This window comes from Peromyscus eremicus, chromosome 1, assembly GCF_949786415.1.
Source record: "Peromyscus eremicus chromosome 1, PerEre_H2_v1, whole genome shotgun sequence".
NCBI lineage: Eukaryota > Metazoa > Chordata > Mammalia > Rodentia > Cricetidae > Peromyscus > Peromyscus eremicus.
Window position 1 is genome coordinate 54158888 of NC_081416.1, and position 24995 is coordinate 54183882.

The following is a 24995-nucleotide window of genomic DNA, read 5'->3' on the forward strand; positions in this document are numbered from 1 at the left end:
CACCACCACCACCACCACCGCCCGGCCAGGCTTCTTTAAATTCCTGTCCTTCCCCCTGGAATTCGCTTCTTTCGCACATTACTGTCTGCTCTGCCTGGACTCTTTGATACTCTTGAGATGGCCTTTACAGGGCAATTTCAATGTCCTTCTTCCCTGGATACATTGAGTCTGCTAAAGGCCAGGGCTCAGCTTCCAGGTCCTCAGAAGGCACCAACAAGACACTAAGGGATTCAGGGTACTGCTGCATAGGTTGGCAGGTACCCCTGGGTCAGCATTTTCTAAGCCCTGTTTGGCTGAACCATAGGTTCTGAAAACACACAGGGCAATCATCAACATGCAATTTTGTTTTGTTTTTGAGACAGTAGCATATAGCCCAGGCTGGACTTGAACTCCTGATCCTCTAGACTGTTGGATCTACAGGCACATGCCACCATGCCACTCCACCGTTTCTCCCTTTGTGAGACTCTCAATCCTCTTGGATTAGAGCCCCATCTGAGCATGTGCACCATGCAAGGATTGTGCTTCTATTTTTTAAAACATTTTTGGGGAGTGGCATGTGCCATGACCCGTGTGTGGAGATAGAAGAAAACCAGTGGGAGAAGTGCTGTCCTCTCGCCACTCAAACGCAGGGGTCCAGACTTTTTACCCACTGAGATGGCCTGCCTCCCTCTGCTCCGCACTCGCACTTCTGAGCAGCATTTAGGTGACAGTGACGGTGGAGACACGGAGAACTTTATTTCCACACCTCTTACGTCTGAATAACTCAAACAACTTCTTTGTCCTCTTTGTGGGACACTTTACAAGGAGAATGGTCAAAGGCACCCTGCATGCAGTGTGATGGAGGCCACAGGTAGTGTGGTGGAGGCCACAGGCACCCTGCATGCAGTGTGATGGAGGCCACGGACATTCTGCATGCAGTGTGGTGGAGGCCACGGACATTCTGCATGCAGTGTGGTGGAGGCCACAGGCGTGGCTCGGAAAGCCTCGGAGCCACGAGCAGCACCACTTACACAACGGTTTCTGCAGATGGAAAGGACCTTTCTTTTTCCTTTACAGAAATTTGAAGTGCATTTTATTTATGTGTGTATTTAGTGTGTAGGGGGCACATCCACACCACAGTGCAAGTGTGGGGTCAAAGACAACTTCCGGGGGTCAGTTCTCTTCTTCCACTGTGTGGGTCTTAGAGATTGAACTCAGGTCCTCGGACCTGGCAGCACCTGCTCTTCTGACCTGTTGAGCCCTCTCTACGGCCCCAGAATGGATATTTCTACTGGGGACGTAGCTCAGTTGGTAAGTGCTCACCTAGCATAAATGAAGTCCTGAGATCAATCCCTAGCACCACATAAACTGGGCATGGTGGCACATGCCTGTAATCCTAGCACCAGAGAGGCAGAGGTTAAGATAGTGAACCGGTCTTCCAGAGGATCCAAGTTCAACTCCCAGCACCCATGTCAGGTGGCTCACAACCACCTGGAACTCCAGTTCCAGGGGCTCTGACACCTCTGGCTCCTGTGGGCACTGCACCTATAAGCACATAGACACACACATATACATAATAAAAAACAAAAAATAAGACAAGCCTGGTAGTGCATGTCTGTAATACCAGCGCTTGGGAGGCAGGGGCAGGCAGATCTCTGAGAAGGATATAATATTACCTGAGTAAACCGGAAGTGCAGATCAAACAACTTCCAAAACTAAGAAATGACAGAAACAGTTAACTGCCTGGACAGTCACCCAAGATTCCTCTATAACATTGGGACATTCATCTTTAGCCTGCAGGTATTGAATATCTGACAGACTTTTCTGGGGAGCAGGAATTTTGAAGGACTGTCCTCCTTATCTTGGCAAAGTTTGGCAGTCACTTTCTTTTGTGTCCTGCTTGTCCATTTGGACAGCACACTGTCAGCACTCAAGGCAAGAACAGTTTCCTGCCCAGTGGCTAATTTCTACCACAAAGAAAGTAAACTCCATATGGAGTTTCTTCGATGCCCATCATCTTCTCTGAAGTAGATTGGTGCTGCCAGATATGTCTCATTGTCAAAAAACAAAACAAAACAAAAAAACAAAAAAAAAAACCTTATGGGGCTGGAGAGATGGCTCAGAGGTTAAGAGCACTGACTGCTCTTCCAGAGGTCCCGAGTTCAGTTCCCAGCAACTACATGACGGCTCACAACCATCTGTAATGAGATATGGTGCCCTCTTCTGGTGTCCAGACATACATACAAACAGAACACTGTATACATAATAAATAAATAAATCTTTAAAAAAAAACTATGTTATTAAAACATTTTAAATGCCATATTCTGTAGCTCTCTGAAATGTTTGAATACCACCTAAAAGATGTCTCTGTTTGACCTTGAAAACATATCTAACATGACTACCAGTTTGACTGTAATAAGTGACTAACTACTAACCTGCATTTCCTTATTATCCTAAATAGTTTGTAATAATAACTTTCAAGGACTATAAATTGATATTAGATTGTTAAATAAGTTATATAGGTGCAATACCTTAAACAAGAGCAGAAACACAGGTACAGTAGGTTCTAACAAAAATAACCTTAAATTTGTATCAATATATAAAAATATCTTAAACAAGAGTAAAAACAGGGGCTGGAGAGATAGCTCAGCAGTTAGGATCACTGGCTGGTCTTCCAGAGGACTTGCGTTCAATTCCCAGCACCCACATGGCAGCTCACAACTGTCTGTAACTCCAGTTCCAGGGGATCTGACACCCTCACACAGACACACATGCAGGCAAAACAAGAATGCACATAAAACAAAAATAATTTAAAAAGGGTAGAAACATATATTCAGTATAACAAAAATAACTTCATATTTGTATCAATATACAAAAATCCATAGCAGTGTAAAATATTTAAGAATAGTAGTTTTTATCTAAAAGTAGATTTAATAAACTATTCACACGTTATTGGATTCAAGGCAACAGTGTGGATAAAGTATGGAATGATGGCCATGGTGAGGGAATGGACTGATCCATAACTGATGGGTTAGTGGGTTATGTTTCTGGCATACTCCTTCTTCACCATGTCATGTCTTTACTTTCCCGTGACTCCCCAAGAGGTTCTCACTAGATGCTGGGCAGATGCTCTAGATCATGCTCTGGACTTTGCAGAAGAAACTCTTCTGGGTCTAGAGATATGGCTCATTGGGTAAGAGCACTAGCTGCTCTTCCAGAGGGACAGGCTCCATTCTTAGCACCTACATGGAGGCTCACAACCATCTCTAACTCTAGTCCCAGGGGATCTGCTGTCCTCTTCTGTCCTCCAGAACATGACACACATGTTGTGCACAGACATATATGCAGGCAAAATATTCATACCCATACATACAAAATAAAACAAACTTTTAGAGGGGTAGTGGTGGCACACCCCTTTAATCCCAACACTCAGGAGGAAGAGGCAGGTGGATCTACAGAGTGAGTTCCAGGACAGCCTGGTCTACACAGAGAAACCCTGTCTCAAAAAACAAACCAAAACAAAACAGAAACAATAACAACAAATAAGGTAAACTTTTAGAAAGAAGAGCGCTCTTTTCTCTATAGGAACCAACAGAGGGCATCCCTACCTGGTGCAGAGCATCCGCCTTGTCAGTGTGCTTCTGCCGGCTGCGCTGGGCAGCCAGCCGGTTCTTCTGCTTCTTCTTCAGCTGCTTCTGACACTCCTCAGGTTCCTATGGGGCATGAGGCAGAGGGTTCTGGGGTCCTGGCAGTGGCTTGCCCCCTCTACCCTGATCAGCTGTCTTTCTCAAGTCTAGTCCTTGAGAACCCCTGTTCTCCCAAAATGTTTCCTCCCATGGTGCCTACAGCCCTGGACCCCCCCCAAGACACTGCAGTCCTTACTGTAAACCCAACCTTATCCAGTGTCCAGCTCACAGCTTACATAAGTTAGAAGGCTGGGATTCGAACCCAGAATATAGCAACCTCAAACACACATTCTCAAAAGCCAGCATTGACTCTTCTGAGTACAACAAAGGCACATGGTGCTACCCCAAATGTCCACAGGTAGTAGAGGAGAGAAGTTGGGAGTAGACACACCAGTGAGCTGCCATTTCTATAATCCAAGGGTTGATCTTCCTAGCCAAGAGCTCCACAAAGACAGCGTCAGGGCCTGATATGGTTCCATGTGCTCATGCCCACCTCAGTCCCAAAGTACTGGTATTCACTTACTCAAAAAACATTTATTTACCACAAAAAAGAACATTTATTTTTTAATGTGTGTGTGTGTGTGTGTGTGTGTGTGTGTGTGTGTGTGTGTGTGTATAGACACACATGTGTATAGAAGCCAGAAAGTCAACTTTAGGTATCATTCATGCTCAGAAGCCCTCCACCTTATTTTCATTTTTAAAGTCATGTGCATATGTATGTGATGACATGTATGTGTATGTGAGTGTAGGTAACCAAGCCGGGCGGTGGTGGCGCACGCCTTTAATCCCAGTACTCGGGAGGCAGAGCCAGGCGGATCTCTGTGAGTTCGAGGCCAGCCTGGGCTACCAAGTGAGTTCCAGGAGAGGCGCAAAGCTACACAGAGAAACCCTGTCTCGAAAAACCAAAAAAAAAAAAAAAAAAAAATTAGGTGAGTGTAGGTACCCTTGGAGGCCAGAAGAAGCTGTTAAATCCCCTGGAGCTGGAGTCACAGGTGGCTTGGTTGTGAGCTGCCCCATGTAGATTCTGGGAACCAAACTCAGGTCCTCTCTAAGAGCAGTAAGTGCTCCCTAAGCAATGAGCCATCTCTCCAGACCCCGTCTTATTTTGTGAGGCAGTCTCTCACTGGTCTGGGACTCACCAGTGCCTGGTCATCACGCAGAGACCTGCGTCTCCCCCCTCCCAGTGCTTGACACCACAGCAGACTTTTTAAACGGCTGCTAGGTACCAAACCCAGGTCTTCAGACTCCCAAGGCAAGTATTTCACCGACTAAGCCATCTCCCCACCCTTTCAGCAAACATTTATTAAGCACCTACTGTGTACCAGGCACTAATCTTAGGAGGGCACAGAAGTGGGAAGAAAAAAAAAACAAAACCAGCCGGGCGGTAGTGGCGCATGCCTTTAATCCCAGCACTCGGGAGGCAGAGGCAGGTGGATCTCTGTGAGTTCAAGGCCAGCCTGGGCTACAAAGAGAGTTCCAGGATAACCAGGGAGGGCTGTTACACAGAGAAACCCTGTCTCGAAGAAAAACAAAAACAAAAACAAACAAACAAACAAACAAAACAAAGGGCAAAGCAAAACCAGGCAAAATGGCCCGACGTGGTAGTGCCTGCTTATAATCCCAACAGAAGGGTTAGGTCCAGGCCAGGCTTGGCGACATAGTGAGTTTAAGGCTAGGATGAGATACATGAGATCTTTTCTCAAACAAACAATAAAGAAGGTAGGAATGCAGCTTGGTGGGGAGTATTTGCCTAGCTTAGAAAAGGTGGCAAAGCTCCATGCTCACACTGAAATGGGATGGCTGCCGAGAATGAATGAATGCCTAGAATGAATGAATGGAGAGTCTGCCTGACAGAGGCGGGGACTGTGGCTGAGAGCTCTGAGCCTTCCAACCCTGGGGACCACGGAACTTAAATGGAACCTGTGCCTCTGTCACTCCACCCCAGGCAGGACCCCAGCCACCCTGGTCGAGGACTCTGCACGTTCCTTGCTTTGTGGCTGCCAGTGGCTGTATTCTCCTCAGGGCAAACTTCAGAGCCCAGAGGACCAGAAGACTAGAGGCTGGGGAGAGAGTCGGTGAAGGAAAGAAGGAAGCTTCGATTTGAGGGATTGAGGAGAGAAGGGAAGGGTCTGGAAAACGCAGCAGCAAGGTGAGAGCAAATGGAACAAGAGTAAGCAGGTCTGCAGAGTCCAAGTTGAAAGCTGGAGGCTGGTCTGCAGTGTGAGAGCTGGGAAGGCTTCATTCCAATCCCCAGGAGGAACTGAACCCAGAGGTGGGAGTGTGGAGCCCAGTCCCAGGTCACACAGACCATGGTGTGGAGCTGGGACTGGAGCTCCTCACTGCATTCTTCCTCGTCTGAGCCCATGTGTTTCTTTGCTAGTCCCCTGTACTCACTGGCCCAGTCAGCAGCGCACCGCTCCCACAGAGTTGCATGGCTTAGGCAGGGGAGCAGAGGTTCAATCCGGTCCTGGGTGTCCCTCAGCAGCCTTGCCCTCCCAGTGCCCTCTGGAGGCCCAAGGAAGTGGTGGCTCTTTAAATCCCCAGTGACCACTCCGCCCCCAGCACACCCAGTTTCAGTTTCTCCTAAAGCCACCGGCTGCCCAGAATCCTTGGCTCTTGCTTGCTCATGTGGCTGGAACTTCCTAAGTGAACTGCCTTCCGGTTGGCCCTTTCTCTGGAAGAAGGATGGTGGACGGTAGACAGGAGGAACAAGGCAGTACCCTGGGGAGGGCTGGCAGGCTGCCAGGGACAGAACTTAGAAGAAAAGCGGGGTTGCGGGTGGGGTGCATGGGGGTGCATGAAGGAAGGAGCCCCAGGTTCACAGTCCACACTGGAGCTGTGCAGCTTTGAGAAGGTGACTCATCTTCTCTGAACTTTAGTTTCTTCATCTGTAAAGGATGTGGTAGGATGGAACAAATTCCCAGACTTGGGGCTGGGTGTGGTCAGTGCGGTGCTTGCACTACAGAAGCAGAGGCAGGAGGATCACCCATGAGTTTGAGGCCAACCTGGGCTACATAGTAAAAGTTCCCAGACTTGACAAAGGAACTGAGACAATGCAACCACTCTGAAATCTGAGACCAATGTGGCAGGCATGATTGCAAAAATAAACAGTCAGGGCTGGCATGGTGGTGCACACCTTTAAATTCCAGAGCCAGGAGGGTGTCTATGAGTTACAGGCTATCAAGTTACAGGGCAGCCAGTACTAAACAATCCTAGCATTTGGGAAATGGAGGCAAGAGGATCAGAAGTTCAAGTCCATTTATAGCTACACAGAGAGTTGGAGGCTAGCCTGGGCTATAAGTGGTGGTGTCTCTTAATAAGTAAATAAATAGCTGGGTGGTGGTGGCACACGCCTTTAATCCCAGCACTCGGGAGGCAGAGCCAGGCGGATCTCTGTGAGTTCGAGGCCAGCCTGGGCTACCAGGTGAGTTCCAGGAGAGGCACAAAACTACACAGAGAAACCCTGCCTCGAAAAACCAAAAAAAAAAAAAAAGTAAATAAATAAAAATAGAAGAACACTACAATTGATTAGCAATGTCTGCCATGCCATGATTGATTAGTGATGTCTGTAATGACCAGAGCTATGGAGCACAACAATCCTTTGCCATCTCTAGAACTGGTCCTGAAGCCAGCCTGGGCTTTATAGTTGGAAATCCTGACTGAGCCCTGGTGCTCTGCCCACCAAGTTTACAGCAGGAAGCTTCAGTGTGCTCATCCCTTTTCTGGGGATGATAAAATCAGTCCTAGTTTACAGAGCTGTTTGAGGGAAAGAACAAGATGAGAAGAAAGCCCTTCCCCTATCATAAAGTACTGCCAGGCTAGGTGCATTCCCTCTTTTGAAACTTGTAATGAATCTGGATTCTAGAATCATTGATGTACGCTCATAATTAAAACTGGGTAGGTGAGATTAGATATGACAGCCGGACCTTGTCACCTTGCTTCTGAGAGTCCTGGGGGCAGAGGCTGAAATGGGGTAACCCCATACAATGAGGCTGCTCATTTCTTGGAACTATTTTTGTTTCCCAGACATCAGAAGATGAGGACAGCTGGCTTGAGGCATGCACCTGAGGGGCTCATTAAGCCAGTCTGTGAACTCCATTGGGGAACAGTCAGGAGGAGGCTTGGGCATGATGTCACTCCAAAAAAAAACACCTATTGGGGGGGCTAGGGCCTAGTGTCCCTACTTCAGTCTGTAGATCTAACTAGATCTAGACTCCCTTGACCGTCTAGACCAGTGGCAACCTGTGGCTTCCAGTCTACAGGAGTGTGTGTGTCCCCTCCTCCCCCCCCTTCCCGGGAAAGCCTCCCAGAGGAAGAGGAAAGGGAGGTGTTTATGGCTTGATCTCCAGGAAAAGGGAGAGGGAGCGGCAGGCAGGGAGGGTTCAAGGTAATATTTAACCCTAAATGGTCCTGCAAGGCTTCCCTGAGAGGTGGATGAACTCCCAGGCCAGTGCCTGGAAAGTGCCCTCATCACCTCACACCAACACAATACTGTAGCCTGGGTGGCTTAAACGTTTATTTCCCATAGCTTTGGTGGCAGAAAAGCCCAAAGATGCAGCAGATTCAGCTCCTGCAGAGAGTTGCCAGGGTCTCATTTTGTAGCCCAGGCTAAACTTAAACTCACAGAGAAGCTTCTGTCTTAGCCTCCAGAACACTGGCATTACAAGTGTGTGTGGTACCAAGTTCTACAGTCTTATGGTAGGACAGGTTCTCACTAGGTAGCCCTGGCTGTAGACCAAGTTGGCTTCACCCCTACTGCCTCTGCCTAGTGCCTACTGAGCCCCATACCTGGTGGCTGCTGCCGCCGCCGCCTCCTCCTCCTCCTCCTCCTCCTCCTCCTCCTCCTTCCTCTTCTTTTTTTTTTTTTTTTTTTTTTTTTTTTTGAGACAGGGTCTTATATAGTCCAGGAAGCCTTCTGGGATTGCGTTGTTGCAATCTGGCCTCAGCCTCCTGGTGGTGGGACTACAGATGTGTGACACCATACCTAACTGAAGGACTGGTATTTAAAATATGAGTTTGACAAGAACATAGACATTCAGAACATTCCCCAAGGGGAGGAACAGAATACCCAGAGAGTTAAGGTCACCTACCCCAGGGAGGTAGAGACGGAAGGAGAACAGAATCTCTCCCTCTTCCAAGCCCTTAATCCTCTCCACTGAGCTCTTGGGGGCCTATTAATCTGGCAGTCCTGGGAGGTGGAAGCTGGAGGGTCTCAGGTCTGACACCTGAGGTCCAAAGCGAGCGGCTGTCTTGCTCTCTGATGTGGTCCCTGTGCCTCCACCTAACAAACGCTCTGTTGGCACCTGAATGAACTAAAGCCCAGTTGGCTGGACTCTGTACGTCCAGGATCTCCAAAATTTTTCTCAGAAAAGAAACTTCGGGAAGACTCACTCCCATAAGACCTACCCTAGAAACCTGGAGGACTCTACTAGCCAAGCTCCTCAATATGCTTGTGTGGAAACTGAGGCACAGGGAAGGGATCATTTGTTAGAGTCCAGGATGTGTTGATGCTTGGTCCTAATGCCCTCCCACACCTCCTCAGGTTGGAACAGATGTTCAGACCTCCAGCTGTGCAGGGATGAGGATCTCTTGGTTTAAATCTTCCCATTACGTGCATCCTTTGTTTTAGGCCTGGCCTCCTCAGCCCTTGAAGTGAACAGAAGAAAATGGGACTGAGGTGGGCTGACTTCTCATGTAGAACGAAGGGCTTGCTGAAGGCTAAGCCACAGCTGCTCACACTCTGTAACTGAAAAGTGTGTGGGACACTCCTGCGGAGGAGGTCAGGGAAGGCAACAGCAATTTGGGATGTACACTAGAGAACAAGCAGGTTCTGTGCCAGGTCTGAAATCTGTCCTGGACCAGTCACTGGACTAACTTCTGCGTCTCCTCTGTAAAATGGGCCAATAAGGGTTTGATGAAGCAGAAAATGTAAAAGGCCTAGCATGTTACGCAGCAGACCGTAAGTCAAACTTTTGGGGAATATTTTTGGGTTTTGCTTTTTTATAACCAACAATCTTTTACGCGCGCGTGCGTGCGTGTGTGTGTGTGTGTGTGTGTGTGTGTTTTCAGACAAAGTTTCTCTGTATAGCCCTGACTGTGCTGGAACTCACTCTGTAGACCACGCTGGCCTTAAACTCACAGTGATCTACCTCTTGAGTGCTGGGATTAAAGGCGTGCGCCACCACTGCCCAGCAGAAAATCATTTTCATATTCTCTCTCTCTGTGTATGTGTGTGTGTGTGTGTGTGTGTGTGTGTGTGTGTGTTTCTGTGTTGTTCTAGCTGCCTGAAACTCATTGCTTAGAATTTGTGGGTGATCTTCCTGCTTTCTGTGTAGCCAGACTTTTCTTTGGGCTACTAGCTCACAAAAAAATGACATAGAGACTTATTATTAATTATGAAAGCTCGGCCTGTAGCTTAGGGTTGTTTCTAACTAGCTCTTATAACTTTAAATTAACCCATTTATATTAATCTACATGCTGCCATGTGGCTCGTGGCATTTACCTCTCCTCCTTCATGTCTTGCTCCCTCTGTGTCCAGCTGGTGACTCCCCCTTTCTTCTTCCCAGAGCTCTCTCTGTCCAGAAGTCCCTGCTGTACCTCTTTGTTAGCTATTGGCTGTTCAGCTTTTTATTAAACCAGTCACAGTGACACATCTTCACAAAGTGTAAAGGAATATTTCACAGCACTTCTGCCTTTTGGGTCATTCTTTAAGTTTTGAGACAGGCTCTCACTCTGCAGCCTGGAACTTACTATGTAGACTAGGCTGGCTCAAACTCACAGAGATCTGTCTACCTCTGCCTATCGAATGCTGATGCTAAAAATGTGTACCACCATGCCCAAAACTTAGTGACATCTTTCAACCTAGCTGTAAATAGCCTAGTGGTTTACAGCTAGGACTAGGGAGGTAGAGGCAGATGGATCACGAGTTAAAGGTTATTTTCAGCTACATAGTGAACAAGAATATTTGGCCCTCTTTTTTAACGTAATTTTTTTATTGATTCTTTAGGAATTTCCTATCATGCACCTCAATCCCACTCATCCTCTACTTCTTCCACCCTTGTAACCTCTCCACCACCAACAACAATAAAAAAATAAAAAATGTTTTTGTTTGTTTGTTTGTTTTGTTTTTCAAGACAGAGTTTCTTGCTGGGCGGTGGTGGCACATGCCTTTAATCCCAGCACTCGGGAGGCAGAGCCAGGCAGATGTCTGTGAGTTCGAGGCCACCCTGGGCTACAGAGTGAGTTCCAGGAAAGGTGCAAAGCTATACAGAGAAACCCTGTCTCGAAAAACCAAAAGAAAAAAAAAATTAAGCCATCTCACCAACGCCTCTGGACAACTACTTGCCCCTCTCTCCACTGCAGCCTTCTCTCATACTGTCATGGCTGCCGCAGCTCCACTGGGCATGCACCACTCTGCTCTTCTGCCTTTCCTGCCTCTCCATCACGAAGCTGCGGTGTGTCAAGCCCTGAACCCTTTTGCCCAAACAGCTTTACTTGCAAACGTTCACTGCGATGAGTCATTGGTCTGTTCAAGGTCACTGGCACACCATCAATCCTGGACCCTCACTGAGACTCCCCTCCCATATCCTGCTGTTGCCCCTGTCATGGAGGTCCTGTGGCTGTGGTTCCACAGGACCAGATCCGTCACACAGTCTGGCAGCTCACAGATGGGGTACATGTTGGGGTGGGTCAGCGGCAGCTGGTGAGGGTGTGGGGCCAGCTCAGACATCAACATGGTTTCAGGCTGCAGCCCAGACCACAGACATCAACACAGATCCTGGCTTCAGTAGGACCACAGGCCCAGACATGGCCCTCAGGTGACAGCAAAGGCCTCTCACATCAGCCTGTTCCTCACCAGTTCTGCCTCCCTCCACAGCACACAAACCACTCTGCCTCTCTTTCTCTCCAATCTCTCTACTACATAATTGCTCATCATAGTGGCACCCACCCACCTTTGAAAAGAGGTAGGTGAGCCTCTTGGCTCTCTTTTTTAATATAAGTTTTTTTTTCTTTTCTTTTCCTTTTTTAATTCGGAGTTGAGGACCGAACCCAGGGCCTTGCGCTTGCTAGGCAAGCACTCTATCACTGAGCTAAATCCCCAACCCCATTTTTTTTGAGATTATAATTACATCATTTCTCTCTCCCCTCATCTCCCTCCAAACATTTTCATGTATCCCCCTTGCTTTCTTTCAGATTTACAGTCTTTTCCTTAATTGTTACACACACTTAACTTGCTGATTCTGTATAATGTTACTTGCATGTAAATGATTTCAGAGTTGACCTCTTGGTATTGAATAAACAATTGATGTGTTCTCCATCTGTTGCAAAGAATGTTCTTGGTGAGGGGTGAGCACTATGCTTACCTGTGTAGTCCCTGGGGAATGATGGCTGACCCTCTTGATCTGTAAATTTTGTAGGTCTTCTCGTCAAAAGAACAGTGAATCATTTTTGCAGGTCACCTCACAATGCTCACAAAGGAGCATGTTGGACTTCTAACGGAGGGACTCAGTGGACATCTAATTGTTTTTGTTCATGTCATGCCAGCTTGGATTACCTTCTTTGCCAGCACCACCAACATCAATAGCCAAGAGTGGTGACTCACACCTATAATCCCATAACTCTCGATGCTGAGGCAGGAGGATCAGTGGTAACAGGGATAGAGACACAGCTCCATGCCACTGCCTCTGAAGCCTGATAAGTTCCTTTAATCTTTTAGGGACCTCTACTCAGGTAAAACCAGGCCATTGGTTTCAAAACAGAAAAAGTTTCATGACTAGCCATTATGAAGCAGAGTTGAGGTTTATTAAAGATAATTTACTATTGTGAGATATTTAATTACACTGTGTAAAGATATGTCACTGTGATTGGTTGAATAAAAAGCTATGAATGGCCAATAGATAGGCAGGATTTCCAGGCACAGAGGACTCTGGGAAGAAGGGCAGAGATGAGAGAGAGTCGAGGAGGAAGCAGGAAAGCAGGATGGACAGTACATAGATGAGGTAAACGAGCCTCAGGGCAGCGCACAGATGAACAGAAATGGTTAATTTAAGTTATAAGAGCTAGCTAAAAAAAAAAAAAGTCTAAGCTATTGGCCAAGCTTTCATAATTAATAACAAATCTCCTGTCATTATTGGGGAGCCAACAGTCCCGACCAAAAAGTCAGCCTACATTTACAGCTGGTGAGATGGCTCGGAGGGTAAAGGGGGCTTGCTGCCAAGCCTGATGATCTGAGTTCAATCCCCAGGACCTACATGGTAGAAAGAGAGAACCAGTTCCACAAAGTTGTTCTCTGACCTCCACCTGCGGAATGTGCCCTGGCATGCACACCCCTGTAGTTTGACTTTCTTGTCAGGCTTTCTTGGACTGCTAGCCCACAAATAAGGACAGAGACCTCTTATTAATTATGAAAGCTCAGCCTTAGCTTAGGCTTGTCCCCAACTAGCTCTGATAACTCAAATGAACTTGCTTCTATTAACCTATGTTCTGCCATGTGGCTCGGTTACCTCTCCTCTGTACTGTATGTTCAACCTGTTCTGAGTCTTGCTGGAGTCTACTCCTTTCCCAGAGTCCTCTCTCTCCCTGGAAGTCCCGCCTATTCTCTCCTGCTTAGCTATTGGCCATTTAGCTCTTTATTAAACCAATCAGAAGGTGCCTTAGGCAGAGACACATCTTTACAGTGTAAATAAATACTCCACAACACACTCACCTGCAAATATTCATATACACAATAAATAAATGTTTTAACAAGATTTAGAGATTTGTCTGTATGTGTACTGGCATGATTTTATATGTACCATATGTGTGTGCATGGGTGTCTTCAAAAGCCAGATGAGCTGGAGACACAGGCAGTTGTGAGTCACCTTCTGTGGGTGCTGGGAATCAACCTGTCCTCTGCAAGCGCAGTAATTGCTCTTGAGTGCTGAGCCATCTCTCCAGCCCCACAGCAAATGTTTACGTTGTTCTTGTTTCTCAGCTGGTAATGAAGCTTCACCCAGAGTCCAGGGTACAGTCACCTTTCCCTTCCCTCTAAGAATTTTCTTTCCAGCCTGCCTTGGGAAGATAGTCACAAGTTCCTAGATCCCCCAACTTTCCCCCCCCCCCCGCGCCCATTTTTCCAGGGTACAAGAACAGAGAGAGGATATACATATTTAATGAAAAGGCCCTCAAACCCACTTGGTGCCTGGCTGCATTTCTCACGCAGGGCCTCCTTAGCAGGCTGCCCAAAAGGGGCAGCAACTTAGTGGCCCCAGGAAGGGGGAGTCACCCAATCTTTCTCAGTAGGCATGACAAATATCTCCAGGCTCTTCACTCCTGGTCTGATTCAAATCTCCTGTGTATTCCTAATACCCATGAGCTGGGCAAAGCCAGGGTCCCAGGCTCACTTGGTGGCAGGTAGTGGGGTCAACCTTATCTGAACCTAAGGGACTAGGAGTGAGGCAGGAGCAACTCCCAAGGCCATTAGGATGCTGCTGTCAGAAGAAGGGCACATGGAAGAGTGCCTCCTGGGCTCAGATCAATCCAACATGAAAAGTCTAAAAGTCTAGGTTGTCCTCTCCTCTCCCAAGTCACCTTGCCAGGGAGGGACAGACTCTCCTTGTTGTCTGAAATTGGGCCTTATATACCCCCAGGGTGACCTCAAATTCCCTATGCAGCTAAAGATGACCTTGAATTCTTTTAATGTGTGTTTTGCCTGCAGATAAGTATGTGTACCCTTGCATGTCTGGGGCCCAAGAAGGCCAGAAGAGGCCTGCTGGAACTAGAATTACACATGGTTGTGAGCCACCATATGGGTGCTGGGAATTGAACCCAAGTCCTCTGGAGGAGCAGCCAGTGCTCTCAACTACTGAACTATCTTTCCAGCAGCCTTTGAATTCTTGACCTTCCTCCCAAGTGCTGGAAGGCATGGGCCACCTGCCCTTGCAGGGACTTTTATCCCTACTCATCTCTTTGCATTCCTTCCCAGCAGCTAGTATTGGGAAGCAAGGTCCTGAGAGCCACCTACACACAGGAAGGCAAAGGCTTGCAGAAGGGAACCATTCTAGGCAGCCGATTGCTAGGCAGGGACTGGGGAAGTGACTCTTGGGGGACACAGCCCAGGAAGGACCACTTTCAGTTCCAGCACAGCTAATGAAAAGGTCTCCCAAGGGGCAGGTGACAGCACCTGGAATTCTATGACATCACCATAGTCATCAGTCCTTTCCTGGTGGTGGGTTGTGCCATTGACAGGAAGTGGGAGATGACACATCCCAGCGCTCAGCTCTCTTTGGAGCCCTCCGCAGTCTGGGAAGTATTGCCTGTGCTTTGCTCTGCTTTCCCTAAGCTGTGTGCATTTCCAGGAAGCTCACTGAACTCCTGGAGGAGAGCAGGAAGTATAAACAGTAAACAATAGGGCTGAGGAGGCGGTGGCTGGGACCCCAGCTCCTAGATTCTCCCAAAGCTGGTTACCTTGGTGACCTTGGCCAAGGCCTGGTTTTTCTGGGTCTCGGTTTCCTTGTCTATGAAATGAAAACCCCTCTCTTTGTCACAGCTATCATCATGACTGAAGCTACATATGGACAGTGGTCACTAGTGAGCTCACAAAGGTGAGTCCCCTTGTTCTTGTCCTTTGAGAGCAGCCAGCAAGGGTCAAGGAGCAAGCACCAGAGACCCGGCTGGACTGGAGCGGAGTGAAGCCTGCCCATTCCTGCGAGGCCAGCACCTCACAGGCCCCAACACAAGAGGCTGCCTTTGGCCAACTCAGCACCTTGGATGGTGCCAAGAGGGGAGGGATGGACCTGGGACCACCTGAGCTAGGCAAGTGGACAGGTGACCACAACCAGAGCACTCTAAATCTTGTCTATCCAGCCTCCTGGCTTTCTAACTGGAGGAGACTGAGGCTCAGTAAGAGGAGAGGACAGTAAAAGTCAAAATGGCAAAACCAAGGAGAGTCAGGTTCTGCCAGTCTCAGCACGTGTGTGTGTGTGTGTGTGTGTGTGTGTGTGTGTGTGTGTGTACATGTTCCTGTATGTTCATATATGTGGAGGTCAGAGGACAACCTCCATGTCTTTCTTAGTCCTCTCTACCTTGTTGGATTTTTCATCTGTCTCTCTGCCCTCTCTCCCGCTTCCCCATTGTGTGTGCATGTGCCCTGGATGTGCAGGTGCTTGTGGAGGCCTGAGGGGGGGTCTGATCTCCTAGAGCTGGAGTTTCAGGTGGTGGTGAGCCACCCAGCATGGGTGCTGGGAACCAAGCTCAGGTGCACTGCAGGTGCAGTAAACACTCCTAACCACTGAGCCATCTCTCCAGCCTCCTGACCTGGATTTTTAGGACAGGTCTCTCATTGAGTCTGGACTTCATCCATTAGGCTTAGCTAGACGAGCAGTAGGCCTCTGGATGGGTGGCACCAGGCTCTGTGGGGCTTTATGTTTGCTTTTTGTTTTAGCTGTGGCTTGTGGGGATCCAATGCAGTCCTCACGCTTGCACTGCAGGCACTGAGCTGTCCCCAGCCCCCCATGCTCTCATCTTGCTCTGCACTGACCCCGCCCTCCCTGTCCCATTCTATCTCCTATTCTCATCACTAGTACACAAACCTTCCGTCCTTATCCTTATTACTCAGCAAACACTCTGAACATCTACTACATGGCAGGTCCCGTCCTAGGCGACTGGAAACATCTGTTTAAGAAAAAGTCAAGGTCACGCTTGGCTACATAGGAATTTGAAGACGACTGGGCAACATGAAACTCTGTCTTAAAAAAACAAAACAGGCTGGACAGTGGTGGCGCACGCCTTTAATCCCAGAACTCGAGAGGCAGAGGCAGGTGGATCTCTATGAGTCTGGGGCCAGCCTGGTCCACAAGGCTAGTTCTAGGACAATCAGGGCCACACAAAGAAACCCTGTCTTAAAAAAACAAAATAAACAAACAAACAATAACAATAACAAAATCATTGGGGCTGGAGCGATGCCTCAGCAGTTAAAAGCACTTGGGGCACTTCCAGAGGACCTGAGTTTAGTTTCTAACACCCACATAGGGCAGCTCACAACTGCCTATAACTCCTGTTGCAGAGGACTCAATACCCTCTTCTGACTTCCACAGGTACCAGGTATGCACATGGTGCCCAGACATACAAAAAGGCAAACAACAACAACAACAACAACAACAAAAATAAAACATACACATAAAATAAAGAGTAATTTAAAAAAATTTGTTTTTGTTTTTGTTTTTTGTTTTTTGAGCAAGGTCTCATTATGTGGCTCTTACTGTCCTGGAAATCTCTCTGTAGACCAGGCTGCTCTCAAATTCACAGAGATCTGCCTGCCTCTGCCTCCTGAATGTTGGCATTAGAGGTGTGTACCACCACACACAACTAAAGTAATTTTTAATGGAGTCTTGTTGGGCTTATTGTTCTTACTGTTTTTGGATGAGTCTGGTTCTCCTGCAGCCTAAACTGGCTTGTCTCTTCCAACTTTGCCGGGCAGTTGACAATGACCTTGAACTTATTTATTTTGTTTGTTCTAGATGGGGTTCTTCCGTGTAGCCCTGACTGTCCCAGAACTCAATTGACCTTGAACTCTTAATTCTCCTGCCTGCATTTCCCAACTACTAGGATTACAAGTTTATATCACCATTCCCAACTATTTTTTTTTTTTTTTTTGGTTTTTTCGAGACAGGGTTTCTCTGTGTAGCTTTGCGCCTTTCCTGGAACTCACTTGGTAGCCCAGGCTGGCTGGCCTCGAACTCACAGAGATCCACCTGGCTCTGCCTCCCGAGTGCTGGGATTAAAGGCGTGTGCCACCACCACCCGGCCATTCCCAACTATTTTAATTAAGATATTGCTAGACTAATTGCTTGATTGCTTGTAGTGCTGGAACTTACCCCTGGGCCCTGTACATGCCAGGTAAGAACTCTATCACTGAGCTAAAGTCCCAGCCAATATCTGCACAAGAACATATAGTTTTAGACACTGGACATTTGAGCAAAGAAAGAAAGGGGAGGCACTGGGTGGCCAGCAGCAAAGGAGGGTAGTATACTCCAGGCCTAGGTGGGATTAATGTGGAGGGGAGCAGTAGACCAGTACTGATCCAAGGGACCAAACATTCAAGCTTGAGCAGACATGCTTAAGTTCTGGAGATACAAACTGCCAAAGTTAAAAGAACCCTGTTACTGGGGATGTCTTTCTGGATGCTGTGAATGTGTGTTGCTCTGATTTGGTTGATAAACAAAACACTGATTGACCAGTAGCCAGGCAGGAAGTATAGTATAGGGAGGAAAAGCAGAGAGGAGAATTCTGGGAAGAGGAATGCTGAGTCAGTAGTCGCCAGACAGACACAGAGGAAGCAAGATGTGAAGGCAGAACTGAGAAAAGGCACCAAGCCACATGGCTAAACATAAATAAGAATTATGGGTTAATTTAAGTGTAAGAGCTAGTCAAGAGTTAGCCTGAAGCCGGGCGGTGGTGGTGCACGCCTTTAATCCCAGCACGTGGGAGGCAGAGGCAGGTGGATCTCTGTGAGTTCGAGGCCAGCCTGGGTTACCAAGTGAGTTCTAGGAGAGGCGCAAAGCTACACAGAGAAACCCTGTCTCGAAAAACCCAAAGGAAAAAAAAAAAAAAGAGTTAGCCTGAGCTAATGGCCAAGCAGTTTTAATTAATATAAGCCTGTGTGTGTTTACTTGGGTCCAAGCGGTCGCAGGGCCGTGGGAGCTGGGCAGGACTAGAAAAACTTCAGCTACTCCTTGTGGAGCCAGGCATGGTGGGCACCCCTGCAATCCTGACACTCAGGAGGCTGTAGCAAGATTGAAGGCCATAAGGTCAAGGACAGCCTAGGCTACATGCAAGATCCTGTCTCAAAGAAACAAGCGCAGAGGAAGCAGCCAGGAGCTGCCCCACTTTCCAGGTGAACAAAGGCTGTGTGGGTGGAGACAAGAGTGGCCTCGTCTCTCAGCCAAGTGAGGCCCAGTGAGGATGGACACCTGGAAACACACAGCCCTTCCCGCTCTCAGTCATCAGCTGGCCCTCAGGAATCATGCCAACTGAGACGCTGTGACAACTTCGTTTGGGGAGATGCTGTTGTCATTTGCTTCTTTCTTTAATAGCATTCTCTGTTTGGGGTTTGGGGTTTATGGTTTTTCTTTCTCTTTTTGTTGTTGTTGTTGTTTTGGTTTTCAAGACAGGGTTTCTCTGGGTAGCCATGGCTGTCCTGTAACTCACTTTGTAGACCAGGCTGGCCTCCAACTCAAGAATGCCAAGGTTAAAGGAATGCACAGCCACCACCCTGATGGTTTTTTTCTTTTTAAAGACAGAGTCTATGTAGCCTTGGCTGTCCTGGAACTCCCTGTGTAGACTGGACTGACCTTGAACTCACAGAGATCTTCCTGACCGCCTCTCAAGTGCTGAGCTTAAAGGTGTGGGTCACCATACCCAGTATGCTTTGTTTGTTTTGAGACAGGGTCTCACTCTATAGCCCAAGCTAGGCTGGAACTCACTATGTAGCTCAAGCTGGCCTCAAACTGGTGTCAATCCTCCTGCCTCTGCCTCCTGAGTGCTAGGATTACAGGTATGATGGATACTACCCCTCTACAGTCCTGCTCCAAAGGGATCCTCAGGCTCCAGATGAAGTGAGCACTTAAGTGGCTGCTGGCAATGCTGAGTTCTGAGTACTTCCCAACGCCCAAGGTCCAAGGTCCGGGTGAGGCCTGAGGATGGCATGTGCCCACAGTGACTGACTGCGGGGACTAACCACTCCTTTGTCACCTGCAAGTGGGATGGGACGATGTTTGTTCCGCCCACATGAGGCAGCTGGGCCAAGACCTGTAATGAAGATGTTTGGGTGCTCTGACCTGTCTTCTGAAGTACCTGACAGAGTCCCGCATGGTGCACACACCCACTGAACAGTCAGGGACAAACACCTGGACAGGGTTTGCCCTAGGACATTGGAGACTCCCTCGGAGATGAGTGGGAGTCTTCAAGCAGGCCAGGACAGAACTAGTCTGTTCACAGTTACCATTTCAATATTTAGATTACACACTCTACCTCCGGTTCTTTGCTATTTAACAGGACAAAACCTGTATTAGAGTATGCTGCCACCAAGTGCTGGTTGGTGCCACTGTTGTGGGCATGTGACATGAACAATAAGACTAGCATCTCCTGCCTTACAAGAGAGAAAACCAGGTTTTCGGGCTGGAGAGATGGCTCAGAGGTTAAGAGCACCGACTGCTCTTCCAGAGGTCCTGAGTTCAATTCCCAGTACCCACATGGTGGCTCACAACCATCTGTAATGAGATCTGGCACCCTCTTCTGTGTACATAATAAATAAATAAATCTTTAAAAAAAAATCAGGTTTTCTTCCTTTCTAATTACTCCCTTACTTACTTTGGTGGTGCTGGTGGCTGAACAGAAGGCCTTGATCTAGGAACACCGCCACTGTGCAAGCCTGTCCCCAGCCCCTGTACCTTTAAATAAGCTAATGTGGGGAGAGTTCCTGCAGAGCTGCAGCTGGTTTGATTGGGGGGGGGGGGGGCTGGTGGTGGAGGTTAGCACCTGGCTTTGATCTGCCTTTTGTGACTGCTACCTTTTGTCTCCAGTACCTTCCATTTGAAACATGTCAATCTTGTCTAGCGTTTCCTAAGAGTGCAAAGCCTGTGCAGTACTTGGTTGGGGGAGGACTTGGCAAACCAATAGGTCTCCTGATTGAGAATCTGCATTGGCATGGTCCCTTTGGAGAACTTAGAGAAGAGGTTTGGGTGTAGGAGACTGACTTGCTAAAGATGGGAACTGGGTAACAATAAAGGCCCTTTGCTAAGTGTCAGTGAGTCAATCCGCCAGAGCTGATCCCCCTGCAGCTGAAAAGGCTAAAATTTCATCCTTAGAGGGCATCTGTGTCTTCTTTCCATGTACCCGTGTGTTGTAGAATATTATTTTAAGGTGTGTTACTTTTGTTTATGTTGCATTTGTTTAACTCTGTGAAGCTGTGTTACTGTGCCTGTCTAAAACACCTGATGGTCTAATAAAGAGCTGAATGGCCAATAACAAGTCAGGAGAAAGGACAGGCAGAGCTGGCAGGCAGACAGAATAAATAGGAGGAGAAATCTGAGAGGGGAGGACATCAGGGGCCAGTCACCCAGCTACTCAGCAAGCCACAGACTAAGAGTAAGATTTACAGAAGTAAGAGGACAGGAAAAGCCCCAAGGCCAAAGATAGATGGGTTAATTTAAGAAAAGCTAGCTAGCAACAAACCAAGCTAAGGCTGAGCATTTATAATTAAGAATAAGCCTCTGGCTGGGCGGTGGTGGCGCACACCTTTAATCCCAGCACTCGGGAGGCAGAGGCAGACGGAACTCTGTGAGTTTGAGGCCAGCCTGGGCTACAGAATGCGTTCCAGCAAAGCTACACAGAGAAACCCTGTCTCGGAAAACCAAAAAAAAAAAAAAAAAAAAAAAAAAAAAAAAAAAAAAAAAGCCTCTGTGTGTGATTTATTTGGGAGCTGGGTGGCAGACCCCCTAAAAGAGCCAAGAAACAAACAACATTTTGGCGTACCAACATGGTGCTCAAATATCCCCAGGGCCTAAGAAAGCTAAAAAAAAAAAAGGGAGGGGAGATAGGGTTCCTTTAAGAGTTCCAGCCAAATAGTTTCTGCCAGTTAATGAGCCCCCCTGAGCAGCTAGTATGTTAAGTAGGAACAAAAAACTAAGTAAAAACACCTGCCACAGTGCAAGCATATTCTAGAGCTCTAGGAGGGTTGAAGGCAATTCCTGGTCAGGCAAACCTCTGAACAGCCTCAAGTTCCATGCTTGGGGTTTTTTTGTTTTGTGGTTTTTTTTTGTTGTTGTTGTTGTTGTTTTGGTTTTTCGAGACAGGGTTTCTCTGTGTAGCTTTGGAGCCTGTCCTGGAACTCACTCTGTAGACCAGGCTGGCCTCAAACTCACAGAGATCCGCCTGCCTCTGCCTCCCGAGTGCTGGGATTAAAGGTGTGCGCCACCACCGCCCGGCCCATGCTTGCTTTTCACAACCCAAGCAGTGGGCAGAGCCAGCTGAAAGTCCCTCTCAGAGGATCCAGGTGTAGGTTAGCACTTTAAAGGTTTGTTAGCAGTTTAAAGGTTTGCTCATAAGGTCAAAAAAGGTGGAAGATACGCAATAATAGAGGTCCAGGCAGAAAAACCTCTAAATAGGTTACAGTGTGTTTAACAATGTGCGTAGGCTTAAGAAAAGAAAAGGTATAGTCATAGAAAGAAATGAATAGTTTAAAAATAATAATAAAGTCTTTAAAGAGAGAGTAAAAGTAATATAAAAGAAAAAAGTCATGTGAGATGGGAAATACACAGGGAGTTGGATCCTGTTTGTTATTGTGTTGATTTTGAAGTTTTTTTGGTTGTTGAAAAGAAAAGGACAGCTGCAAAGAGACCTGGAATTGAAAGAGGGACTGTTGAAATAAATCAGCCTGTATACTTTAGGAATGCCTTAACTTTTAAAAAGTCAAAAAATATATTTGTCAAATGGAAATCAAAAATGCTTTGGAGTTTTGTTCTCACAGGAGATGAGAGGCTGTGGATTCCTTCAGGGTTAATATGGATCAGATTTGATCAGGCAAGACCTCCTGAAACTTGACACATGATATCTATCAGCAAAGGCTACTGCTGGTCTTCCCAGGACTTGGTCATTATCTCAAAATTTTCACTCTGGGACCCTAAAGATACTTTGTCCAGATAGCAGGAAGCAATTTGGAGAACATGATGTCCACATTCCTAAGAGGGGTGTGGGAGGCTTTTGGTTATTTGGTGGGTTATAAATGTTGGTTTTCATTTAAGAGAATATAGAATATTGATACAAATTTAAAGTTTTTTGTTACACTGTATATATGTTTCTACTCTTATTTAAAGGATTTTTGTATATTGGTAAAAATTTAAGGTTATTTTTGTTACAACATATTGTATGTATGTTTCTATTTTTGTTTGAGGTATTGTGCTATGCAGTTCATTTGGAAATGTGGGATAACATTCTAGTTTTTGAAAGCTATTATTATAAACTATATAGAATAATCATGAAACATAGGTTAGTGGTTAGTCATTTGTAACAATCAAAATTGTAGATATGTTAGGTATGCTTTTCAGATCATATAGAGATATATTTTAGATAGCTAGATGGTCTTCAAACCTTTCAAAGATCTACAGAATATAGCATTTTAAATGTTTTGTTAACTTAGGGCTTTTCATGACAATGAGAAACGTCTGCTCCTGGTAGCATGAATTTACATCAGAAATGATGGGCATCAAAGAAACTCCTTATGGAGATTGCTTTCTATGTGGCAAGGCTAGCCATTTGGGCAAGAAGCTGATCTTGCCTGGACTGACTGACACAGTATGTTATATAAACTGAACATGCAGGACCCCCAGAAAGTGACCACTGCATTTTGCCAAAACAAGGCATGATGGTCCTTCAGGGTTCCTGCTTCACAGAAGAAACTGCTCAATATTCTGCAGAACACACAGCAAAGTGACTGATGAACTTGCCAAAACAAGGCAGGACAGTTCAAAATTACTGCTTTACTGAAACATTTGCCAGATATTCTGGACCTGTAGGCTGAAGATGGATGTCCCAACGTTGCAGAGGAACTTTGGGTGACTGTTCAGGCAGTCAAATGTCTCTGTTGTTTGATAATATTACATCTTTCTGGGTCTTTGATGGAGTTGAAGACTAGATAGTTACAGTTGCAATTTTCCTTAGTTATGATAGAAAGTAATTATGTCTAAAACTTTGGATTCACTCAGATAGATGGATGGTGGAATGCTTTCTCTGAATTTGCTAAATGTAAATGGACAAAATATTGTAAATTAGTTCTTATTTGGTAACTTTGTTGTATGTAGTTATAACAAACCTTTCTTTTTATTTAGACAAAAAGGGAAAATGTTGTAAAATATTATTTTAAGGTGTGTTACTTTTGTTTATGCTGTATTTGTTTAATTCTGTGAAGCTGTGTTACTTTGCCTGTCTAAAACATCTGATGGTCTAATGAAGAAGTGAACGGTCAATAGCAAGGCAGGAGAATGGATAGGTGGGGCTGGCAGGCAGACTGAACATATAGTAGCCAGAAAAGGAGAAGGACATCAGGGGCCAGCCACCCAGCTACCAAGCAAGCCACAGAGTGAGATTTATAGAAGTAAGAGAACAGGAAAAGCCCCAAGGCCAAAGATAGATGGGTTAATTTAAGAAAAGCTAGCTAGGAACAAACCAAGCTAAGGCCGAGCATTTACAATTAAAAATAAGCCTCGCCAGGCAGTGGTGGTGGTGGTGGTGGCGGCGGCGGCGGCGGCGGCGGCGGCGGCGGCGGCGGCGGCGCACGCCTTTAATCCCAACACTCGGGAGGCAGAGGCAGGCGAGTTTGAGGCCAGCCTGGACTACAGAGTTAGTTCCAGGAAAGGCACAAAGCTTCACAGAGAAACCCATGTCTTGAAAAACAAACAAACAAACAAACAAACAAAGAATAAGCCTCCATGTGTGATTTACTTGAGAGCTGGGTGGCAGGCCCCTGAAAAGAGCCAAGAAACAAACAATAATACTCATGTTGTATATACCCAATATATAACAAGCTAATATGAGTATTACAGTTCTCCCATCCAAGTACTAACAAGCTTGACCCTGGTTAGCTTCCAAGTTCAGAAGAGATCAGACGTTCAGGGTGGTATGGCTGTAGACAGCATTATAGTTCCAACAAACAGAAAATTTATCTAAGGTTGCCTTAAAAATAAATGTTTAGATATTAAAAACGACTAAAAATATTTCAATATTTCAATATACTTCAATGGTGCTTAATGATTAGCAATTTTCTTTTTTCTCTCTTTTTCTTTCTTCTTTCTTTCTTTCTTTATTTATTTTTGGTTTTTTGAGACAGGGTTTCTCTGTGTAGTTTTGGTGCCTGTCCTAAATCTCGCTCTGTAGACACAGCTGGCCTCAAACTCACAGAGATCCGCCTAGCTCTGCCTCCTGAGTGCTGGGATTAAAGGTGTGCACCACCACCACCCGACAGTTTTCTTTTTTCTTAAGTGATTGATTTATTTTTATGTTCATTGGTGTTTTACCTGCACGTATGTCCTGTGAGTGTGCTGGGTCCCCTGGAACTGGAGTTACAGACAGCTGTAAGCTGCCATGTGGGTGCTGGGAATTGAAGCTGGGTCTTCTGGAAGAGCAGACAGTACTCTTAACTATTGAGCCATCTCTCTAGTCCAGCAATTTTCATTTAAACAGGTGTCCTTGAGTCCTAGTAGTTTTCATTTCTGTTCCAGAATAAAAAGTTTGGTTATGGTCACTCTGACTCCAAAGATGACAGGGGAGTAGAGCAGCTCTTTGAAAGGTGACACCTTC

At 46.6% G+C, this 24995-nt stretch overlaps 1 protein-coding gene across 3 annotated transcripts in view; it reads right to left on the reverse strand.

Annotated features, from left to right (window-relative positions):
• Batf2 (basic leucine zipper ATF-like transcription factor 2) overlaps positions 1–24995 on the reverse strand; it is a 29229-nt gene that overhangs the window by 2206 nt on the left and 2028 nt on the right. For 2 of the 3 annotated variants that reach the window (XM_059262362.1, XM_059262356.1), the window contains exons 1-2: positions 6060–6254; positions 3588–3692 (exon numbers count right to left, since the gene is read on the reverse strand). In XM_059262362.1, the coding sequence (XP_059118345.1) occupies positions 3588–3692; positions 6060–6098 (144 nt within the window). In that variant the 5' untranslated portion in view covers positions 6099–6254. Of the gene's footprint in view, positions 1–3587; positions 3693–6059; positions 6255–24995 lie in introns of those variants that run through there. The other variant, XR_009379131.1, reaches the window with a different exon arrangement.